Source organism: Octopus bimaculoides, chromosome 4 (assembly GCF_001194135.2).
Source record: "Octopus bimaculoides isolate UCB-OBI-ISO-001 chromosome 4, ASM119413v2, whole genome shotgun sequence".
Taxonomy (NCBI): domain Eukaryota; kingdom Metazoa; phylum Mollusca; class Cephalopoda; order Octopoda; family Octopodidae; genus Octopus; species Octopus bimaculoides.
This window is the reverse complement of record NC_068984.1, coordinates 58,415,025-58,426,157: the sequence shown is the minus strand read 5'-3', so window position 1 is coordinate 58,426,157 and position 11,133 is coordinate 58,415,025. Positions and strand designations below refer to the sequence as shown.

The window sequence follows — 11,133 nt, the reverse complement described above, 5'->3', positions numbered from 1 at the left end:
ACATAAAAGACACCATTTCGAGCGTGGCCGTTTTCGTGCGGGTGACACGTAAAAGCACCCACTACACTCTCTGAGTGGTTGGCGTTAGGAAGGGCATCCAGCTGTAGAAACTCTGCCAAATTAGATTGGAGCCTGGTGTTGCCATCCAGTTTCACCAGTCCTCAGTCAAATCGTCCAACCCATGCTAGCATGGAAAGCGGACGTTAAACGATGATGATGATGATGATGATGATGATGATGATGATATATATATATATGGTCTGTTATCAACTTGAAATCGTTTCAATAAATTCCATCTAATTTATATTTCTTACTATCTCCTCAAAAGCTGTTGTGTATAATGAAAATAATTTTTACATCATCATACTCATCATACTTTAGGCAACCATCGGGACAACATGGAAACAACAAGCCCACCAGGTCTTCCAACTCCTCAAGATTCTCCAGCTCAACCTGAACCTGAGGACAAACCATGGTAAGTTTAACATATTTGATATTTTAAATGCATTTAGTTTACTTTCATATGGTTTTCAAAGCAGGGTTTACAAAGCATGTTTATAGTATGAAAGATTATAAGTGCCATTTCACATAAGACAAAATATCATCATCATTACCTTAATCACTCCTCTCCATCATTGAAGCAATTCTATTTGGGTGTTAGACCAAGTATAACTTGCTGACAAACCTTCCTCAAATAAACCCTCTACCATTAAAAAAAAAAGATATAGAAGAATATATTGGATAATGTTGTTCTAAGCTGTGTATTAAGAAGTTTGCTTCCCAACCACTTACTGCTTGACACCTTGGATAAGTATCTTCCATAGCCTTAAGCTGACTAAAGCCATGGGAGTGGATTTGGCAGATGAAATCTGAAAGAAACCTCTGTGTGTGTGTGTGTGTGTGTTACTGTCTTCTTGCCTTGACATTGTGTGATAGTTGTAAACGAATGTTACTGGCATGTAAACTATGTTCTTCATTTCCGATCTTCCATGAAAACATGCCTGGAGATATATTACTGTTCTTGGAAACAGGTGAGGGTTGACAACAAGAAGGGCACCTGGTCATAGAAAATCTGCCTCAACAAAATTCTGTCTTCCCCATGCAAGCATGGAAAAGTGGACGTTAAAAACAGAGAAAAGGAAGATATTAACATGCATTGAATTTGAGATTGTTTCAAGTTCTTTTATTAATGCAATTCCTATCTAAACTGAATGTTTATATTTGAGTTGATTTCATTAAATTATGTTGATGTTGAAAGTGTTGATGCCTCATCTAATTCACTTAGATCATTTTGAGTCTGTTTTATTTAACTGATTTCAGTGTTAAAGAAGAACCTGTCTCATTACCAATGTTACGAGACTTTCAAGGTCCCTATCCTGATGCTGCAAATTGGAGTATTGATGATGTTGTGAATTTCTTTAAATCTGCTGGCTTTGTAACACAAGCAGAAGCTTTTCGTGAACAGGTAAGTTCAATTCCAGGTTCTTTTACAGAAAAATCAACGATACTTTTATGACTATATACAAATATATAATAATAATGCTAATTATATGTGCAGGCATGACTATGGTTAAGAAGCTTCCATCCCAAATATGTGGCCTTGAGTTCAGTTCCATTGCATGACATCTTGTCCCAGTGTCTTCTACAACAGTCCCAAGTTAACCAAAACCTTATGAGAGTGTTTTTGTTACCCACCACTTGACAATCAGTGTGGGTTTGTTTGCATCCCTGTAACTTAACAGTTTGGCAAAAGAGACCAATAAAATAAGTACCAAACTTTATATAAAGAAAAGTACTGGGTTTGATTTGTTCAATTAAACACTGCAAGGTAGTGCCCCAGTATGACTGCAGTTCAATGACTGAAACAAGTCAAAGGTAAAAGGTATAGAACAAGCCAATTACTTGCTAGAAATAGCAGCCTAATCTCTCTCTCTCTCTCAGCTCACATGCCACTATCTTAAAAACACAAAGGACTACATATCCCAGATATCTAAATAGATGGGATGGTCTTGACTGGATTGCTTTTGATCTGCTTGATTAGTAATGATTCGTGACTAAAGAATGCAATAACTGACAAAAGCTGCAAGTGAACTATCATCCATGCAAACACACTTCTCTCCCACATCACATTTTCCCTAGCACACTGTCTTGCAAGCCAAAACACTTTAAGGCTCTCGTCCTCATGCTGTAAGACATTGCCAAACTTCTTCCTTTTTGCTTCACTTCTGGTTAAGTATACCTGCTTCCTAGCTTCCCTTCCAGCTGCCTAATATAACTTCTTGCTACCACCACATTTCCAGTCCTTCCAAGCATGTTTCTTGGCTCTAATGGCCCTGTCAACTACCCTATTCCTCCACCACATCACCCTAGGACTGGCATGGTCCAAGGCTCTTAACAAGTTGTCCCATAGGAACTTCCAGTTATTTTAAATGTTATTGGTTATTTATTGGTTATTTTAAATGTTTAGGTTAATATTTTCTGGAAATATAAAGGTATTTTTATATCAGCCACTGCAATTTGTAAATATATTTATCATTTTTATCATTTTGTCATTTATTTTTCAGGAGATTGACGGCAAATCTCTCCTGTTGATGAAAAGAAGTGATGTCCTAACAGGTCTGTCATTGAAATTAGGTCCAGCACTGAAAATGTACACCCATGTACAAAATCTTCAGCTTGTTGGGCAGAGTTCATATGTGAATGGTACAGGGCATTAAGGACACCTTCCTCTGTTTTAATTGTTGCCCAGTTATCACAAATATCACAAATATCTCATGCCTAGAATAACAGATATCTGCTGTGCTATGATTTTGTTGTCATGGAATAATCTCATTTCATCTTTCTCTCTCTCTCTCTCTCTCTCTCCATGAACAATGTTCTCAGGAAATCCACGTTCTTTTCACATTTGCTCAGATTATTTCACATCCATGACTGAATGTGTGAGACAGAGGCTTTGTAAATAAACAGTATGTGTGATTCATCAATGAATGGTTAAGCTTGAAAGTGTTTATAATATATATGTAATGTTATATATATATAATGTAATATATGTAATAAATGATATATATAATATATTCAATATATAATATGCATATAACGTAAACATATATATGTATTATATATATAAAATATGTTATATATATATAATATAATATATATATGTATTGCATATTTGAAAAATTCATAAATCCTGATATTGTTTTAAATCACAGTTCATAATTTATTTGGCCATTAATTTTCATTACTCCTCAACAGACATCATGCATCACAGCTATTTCATGGGAAGATTAATTTATAACTATAAAGCTCAACTGAACTACAAAGTGCTAATATTTGCTTTAAACTTTTCATATTATTCAACCCTTACATATCATCTTTGTTTTGTAACCTGTTACTAACTTTAATTATTTCATATATATGTTTATAGAATCAATTCATTGAGGTTTTAAATTCTGTCAGTGAATATCATGTTATGCATTATAAAATTTTTGAATGAATATCGAAAGTGTGTTCTCATATGTGTATTAATGTGCATAAATAGTCATGTAAGTGCAAATACACAGTCATAGATGTTTTTATATGCATGATAATTCATACACAGTATGTGTGCATGTATGTATGCATTAGCATATACGCATGTCTGAATTCGTATTTATATATACATATATGTGCACGTGTGTGCATATATATATATATATTGTGCCAGCATGTAAAAGTGGACATTAAAATGGTGTGTGTGTATTTATGTATATATATGGGCATTCTCACATTATGGAAACTTTGCTCCCCTGAAAATCTTGGTGTAATGTGGAGTTCCATATCATGATGTTTTACTATTTTGGCTTCCATGTTATATAGAAGTCAAAGACTAATATAAGTTTCACATAACTAAAAGATTTTAATGAATGTTTCCTTAAGATTGAAGATGCTTGTGTATATAAATGTTTGCATATGAGTGTGTGTATGTGTTTATATATATAAACATATATCTGCATATATATATGTGTGTGTCTATGTGTATAAACATATGTATGTGTGTGCGTGCTTACACATATAAACAGATTTTAGAATGCTAGGATTCCTTTCAAAGCCACTGTTCTGCAATTTCATAATATTTTATTAGGAATCGAAAAATAAATTCAAATCCAGATCATAACGTAGTTTACTTGTGATAAGCTAAGTGTACACATCAATGTGTAAAGTTATGTTACTGTTCAGTTTTCAATCATATTTATCATGGCTGATTTTCTATTTATTTCTGCAGCAACTGATTTGTTTGTTGCAGTAACGTCGCTTTATAGTTCATTATATAACCTGGTACTTTTTATGTGAGATAGTAGCAGTTTAAGGCAGGGAACAAATGAATAAGAGAGCTTTTAACCACTGTGAAGCTGGGTTTAATTTTCGTTTTCCATTGGCTTTCTGAACATTGCTATTCTGTATGAATACCCAACAGATTAATAAATTCAAGTCTCATTTAAAATGAACATGATTTGAACTTTTGCAGACAGGATCCGAGTTTCAGTGAGGAAACATTTTCTAGCTACTATATTGAAATAGTCCATAATATTTAACAGTGTATGAATGTTTTCATACCAAACATATAATTGTTTACTATCGAGTTGTCTAGTAATATCCAGCAATGACATTTTGCTTATTCAGTTTTCCTTAGTTTGTCTGATACAACCATTTATAATTATTCAATAGTTCCTTCTAGTTTAGTCTCAACAATAACAACAATGGATAATTAATAATAATAGAAATCCTCATCATATTTTAGTATTGATGTAGTGCAATCAATACTTAATTTTGAGTATTTATTGCATTGGCTTTTCTATAAAATTCTTAAAATGCTTTTGCATGCATGCATTTATGTATGTATGAGATGAATTGCAAATCCTTACTGTTTTCAAATTCCTTTCAATAATAGCTTCCTCAAATGTCTTATAACTGATCTTCTGTGATCCTAAATCTCGTTGAATGTCTGTAAACATATCACAGATCTCTTATCATTGAACCCCTATTTTCTTTTTAGCTCTTAAGAATAATCTAACAGAATTTTGTTGAAATAGAAGTACTTGTTTTGGACATTGAAACTGTTAATTGGTAAATTTTCAAATGATCTCTTTATCAAAAATTATTTATGTTAGCTGATATATGGAAAGCAGATATAAAATTTATGATGTTTAAATAATTCAAGAGATTTTGCTACTGTTTCAAATATTCTTACAAAGGGAATCATACAATATATTCTTGATCAATCTATTTTCATTTGAATATCATATATTTTAATTTCTGTTTTTCCACACTAGCATGGGTTTGGTAAGAACCTATCTAAAAGAATTTATGTAAACTAAACATTTCAACTAATATTTTCCTCACTTTCATTACACAAATGGAATCTAGTCAATTTGATCTTATTTCGTGTTCATAAGTCATTTAAACATTAACAACGTATTTCAAATTATAAATATAAAATCCTAATCTTGTTAGTAAACTAGAAAGAAAAATCATGACAATTATTTATGATAGTTAAGACAATTTAAACAACTTTTTTAAGAATCAAAGCAAGTGAAAATAGATCTTAATCTATATTTACTAATTAACAATTTTAGTGTATAAATGTTAATAGTTGTTTGTTATATGGCATCAGTTTACTGTTCTTCCTTAACTTGAGTCAAATGAACTGAGTGAATTAATACTTTTGTACAGTTTAAGGAATTTCCACTTATGTCTTACACCATCAGAGATTACTCCAGATTTAGCTTATTTCAACTTAGATTAATCAGTGATATAAGAATAATTGTGCTGGTCTGTTTTGTAAAATCTGTTCTTTTCTCATTGAATGAAAGCTGTCATTATTTAATACTTACTAAAACCCAAGCAAATATTTTTTTAGTTTTGTATATTTTCATCAATGTAAGAAACATTTAATTTGTATCAATTAATCAGGAAACATTGGTTAGTGTCAGTTAATAACATTTGTTAATGTCTCCTCTAAACAAAACATTGAAACTTCTTGATAGTATTTTATCTTTCAAATTGGTCATAATTATTTCTTTTTCTGTGATTAAGATTTCCTTTTAGATATAGATTTCATTGGTTGTCTCTCATGGCAAAATAAAATTGTAAAAAAAAAAATTATAAAAAAACTAAAACTGAAGTATTTCATATTTTAAATTAAGAACACTCCCAATTTCTTCCAAGTGTTATCAGCTTTTATAAGAGATCTCAATGCAATGATTTTATTTTTTATTTTTATACTTTTTATTGGAACCTTTTGTTGGATTTAATGGGATCCAGTGTTGTAATCATATTATTGATTTTTTTTTCTATTGTATGTATTTGATTTTCTGAATTGTTTTATGTGAAAAATCATTAAATTTGATAAAATATTTCATTGAATAATATAAAGATTTGTTTTTAATTTCCAAGTTATTGTTTAAAGGGGAGAAAAAATTAAATTTCCTTAAAAAATACTGTATTAACTCTCTAGTATTCAAACCAGTCATATCAAGCCCAAATATTCTACTGGTTTTATATTCAAACTGGCAAGGTCAAGCTTCTCAAACCTACCCTACTGTGCCATTCTGAATATAAACAATTACAACTTTGAAATATAGAAGCTACAAAATAATGAATGATAAATTCAAAACAATGTGAATAAATAAGCATTACATTTGACAGAATAATTTGAATGCTAGTGTTTAGCAATATTCAATTTTGTCATTTCTACAAATTTTGTAAGACCATTTTAGAAGATAATGTGTAATATATATAACTTCAGTTTTTTTATAATCACATCATTGGATTTTACAAAAAAGCATTTTGCTTAATTTTCTTTTATTTGATTAGCTGAAAAGTTGATAGCATTTAATGCTTTTGATACCAAATTGCCTGAAACTACCCACTTGTTCAATTGTAAAAACTTCCCATTTTAATCCTTTGCCTGTCCTGTGAATCACATGTGATACACAGGACACATTTCCCTGGCATCCATGTACCATATATTTATTTCTTTATTTCCCACAAGGGGCTAAACATAGAGGGGACAAACAAAGACAAACAAAGAGATTAAGTCGATTATATCGACCCCAGTGCGTAACTGGTACTTAATTTATCAACCCCGAAAGGATGAAAGGCAAAATCGACCTCGGCGGAATTTGAACTCAGAACGTAACGGCAGACGAAATACCGCTAAGCATTTCGCCCGGCATGGTAACGTTTCTGCCAGCTCACCGCGTCAACCATGTACCATCATCATCATCATCATCATCGTTTAACGTCCGCTTTCCATGCTAGCATGGGTTGGACGATTTGACTGAGGACTGGTGAAACCGGATGGCAACACCAGGCTCCAGTCTGATTTGGCAGAGTTTCTACAGCTGGATGCCCTTCCTAACGCCAACCACTCAGAGAGTGTAGTGGGTGCTTTTACGTGTCACCCGCACGAAAACGGCCACGCTCGAAATGGTGTCTTTTATGTGCCACCCGCACAAGCCAGTCCAGGGGCACTGGCAACGATATATATGATAAACATTTCCTTTTTTTTTCTCACTTGCCAGAGTAACTTGGGACTTATGAAAGGAAAGTTTTATATTATTCAGAATGTATGGAACAAGGGCTAACTAAAAGTCGTAAAACAAGAATAAATGTTTAAGAGAAACTTATGAAAATACTTAAGTCAGGCAAATAAATGGTTAAAGTGATCTAAAAACCTTCCATCAAAATTTCATGTTAATTTATATTTCAAACACCTAAATTCTTCATTATTTCCAAAATTAATTGAAACAAAAACTATTTTTCAATGAAAATATGGTAACAAAAGAAAGTTTAAAAAGTGTCATAATATGACACTTTTTAATTGAATCTACTAAGAAATTATTTCCTTGCTTGCTTAGTACTGACTGAAATTGGAAAATAATATATTTTTTCTTACATTTGAATATAGCCTGAGATTTGTTAGCAAAAAAAGCAAGCCATGTGTATGCAATTCCTAGCAACATTAGCAACATAAATAAAATGATTTTTAGTTTTGAATGAGACTGAAAGGCTGACTTCTATTGTATGAACTCACTCTTTAACCCCTTATCACTTAGATTACTCTATCAAATATGATGCTTATTTAATCAGATTGTTTTGAATTAATCATGCATTATCTCATAGCTTTGAGATTTTGACGATGTGACTGTTTATTTTTAGGATGGCATTGTAGGGTAGGTGTGAAAGACTTGATCAATCCAGTTTGAACAATAAAACAGGTAGAATATTTTGGCAGGGTAAGGCCAGTTTAAATGCTAAAGGGTTAATCATCACCATCATCATCATCATCATTTAACTTCTGCTTTTCATGCTGATATGGCTTAGACGGTTTGATTGAAACTGGTAAGCTGGAGAGCTGCATCAGACACCAATCTGATTTGGCATGGTTTCTAAGGCTGAATGTCCTTCCTAATGCCAACCACTCCAAGTGTGTAATGGGTGCTTTTTACATGCCACTGGCACGGGTGCCAGTTATGTGACACCAGCATTAGTCACAACTACAGTTTCACTTGGCTTGATGAGTCTTGTCAAGCACAGCATATCACCAAAGGTCTTGGTCACTTAACACCTTCATGAAGCCCAATGTTCAAAGGGTGCTTTTTACATGCCACCGGCATGGGTGCCTGTTATGTGACACTGGCATCAGCCACAAATACAATTTCACTTGGCTTCACAGGACTTCTCAAGCATGCATATCATCAACGGTCACGACAGACAAAAATAAATGGACCACATTTCCACTTCCCTTGAACAACCACAAATGCTTTCCATGCTAAATTAACTGCTGGTTTTAATCCTGTGTACAGATAATTAAGATTTATGATATTGGCTGAGTGAATAGACTGTCAGACTGCAGAGGTTGGTATGGTGGATGGGGAGCAAAGAGTCAATTCCTACTCAATCATAAATGATGGAGTAGGAATTTCTTATGTCAGTGACCAAAACATTTTTTTACTGACTAAGATCACTTAGCTGTTATTTGATGTCATGAATAGAGTACATCTTTATCAGCAACAAGAGCGCCATAGCCTAACAAAACCAAATTTCAAGTAACATGGAGTTGGAATAGGAAACTGGAAACTATTCTAATAGTTTTTTCCACAGAGGTCCTGATGTTAGTAGCATTATTAAAACAAGAATATCAACAGTTTAAAGAAATTAAGAATATTTAGTCATATAGTGGGGAGTGGGGGATATTAAAATGTGAAAATTCCAAATCTTGAAATCATGATAAAGTTAAGATGGCTTAAGAGAAGTTGCCAGCAATTAATATTAGATATTTAATAGATGAAAAACAGGATGTGACGCTCATGTCTTTTTCCAAGCTTTCAAATCATTATAATTTATTATTTAAGTCTTTGTCATCAGGATTGACCATTTAGTTGTATCTGTATGCACAGACCCAGGCAAGATATTCTGCAAAAGACTGGCAATTGTAAGGTTTTGCTGTCAGAATGCAAAGAGCCAGAACATACCACCAGGCATACTAACTCTCTGCCTGTCCACTGCCTTGGATTGGTACTTTTTGTTTACCCCGAAAGGATGAAATGCAAAGTAGACCATGGTGTAATTTGAACTCAAAATAGAAAGAGAACAAATACTGCAGAGCATTCTACCTAACACTTTATTAACTCTGCCAATATTCCTACTTTACATAAATAAACTCGAAGAACTGTTTGAAATGAAGAGTCAGTTATAGAAATGAAGACTCAGCTGATTTTCTGTAATAAATGAAGACACGTTACAGAAAATGGCTATTGAGAACAACTGGAACATCAGAAAAATTGCATTATTCAAATTATTTTGCATCTGGTTTTGCACGCTCCATAAAGTAGATGGGATCTGGAAGGGTATACAGTTGTAGAAACCATGTTAAATCATGTAGAAACTGCTTTGTACAGCCCTCTGGCTCACCAGTCCCTGTTGAACCATCCAACTCATGCCAGTATGGAAAACGAATGCTAAATGATGATGATGGTGTTTTATATAACTACTATTAATGGTGGAAGAGTGGATACTGTGTTTATTATTTGTAGGACTAAGAAGTTTGATTTAAATATATTGCAGTGGCTTTGCTTCTTCCAACTTCGTAGGTAATAAGAACTAAGTCTTCTATATGATACCTTCATCAACGGATTCATGTGAATATTTTATGATCAAAGAACTCCTCAACACAGCAACATGAATCATCCTTCAAAATTTCATTTATGGACAAAAGGATATTAATAATCAAATTTATGCAAGAAGAAACACCGGAACCAGTTTATATTTTACAAATAATGATTTATTACATAAATATCTAACCAAACTTATGTTAAATTAGCTAACTTGACATGGAGACAAACTTGACAACACGTAAAAACAGTAATTGAAATTAGGTGGGATACTTGAAGCAAGGGACGTAACCGCGAATGTTAGCTTATTCCACGATATTCACGCAAACAACACGTATTGCATTTGTGAACAACAAACCTCTGTGGATATAAGGGCTTCTCTATAAGTAGGTTATCTCCCTTGGCTAGGCGGCGCTCCATGTAGACAATTAAACTTCCGCAGACTATCCACGCTATTGTTATTGTTTTACATCTTATGGATATAAAGCAGTTCGATGATTCAGCTATCGAAGTACTTACTGTGCCTGAGTTAAAGAAATATTTAAGATTATATGGACAGTATGTTACTGGAAGAAAGGCGGACTTGATTGAAAAGTATAAAAATTCTGTCGAAGAAGAATGTCAACAAAGTAAATTCATCGGACGATAAGTCTGAAGTATGGGACGATACTTCAGACAGGAATAAGCAGAAGCTTATATCTCCTCTCGGTGAAGTATTGCCTGATCCCAATCTGCTTTCAGCAGATTGGACTAAAGATCTTTGTAAGTTGCCGAATTTCACAGATAATGACATTTATAATTACCTCGTGCTACGGATGAAGGCAAAGCGACAGTTAAGGAGTGGCATATTTTACCACGACAGACACGTACACAGCATCGAATACCACGATGTTAGTGAAAGCTGCTCTCACTGTATTGTCCGGTGTCTGGTAATCCCTTCAATACCGACATCAAACCAAAAAAAAAGAATCCTGAC

General features: G+C 33.3%; 1 protein-coding gene across 1 annotated transcript in view; it reads left to right on the top strand.

Moving 5' to 3' along the window:
* Positions 1–6,408, top strand: part of LOC106877354 (putative uncharacterized protein DDB_G0285119) — a 64,985-nt gene extending 58,577 nt beyond the window's left edge. The window contains exons 6-8 of the mRNA XM_014926240.2: positions 382–475; positions 1,321–1,465; positions 2,565–6,408. Coding sequence (XP_014781726.1) covers positions 382–475; positions 1,321–1,465; positions 2,565–2,717 — 392 coding nt within the window. The 3' untranslated portion in view covers positions 2,718–6,408. The remainder of the gene's footprint in view (positions 1–381; positions 476–1,320; positions 1,466–2,564) is intronic.
* Positions 6,409–11,133: the final 4,725 nt, after the last annotated feature.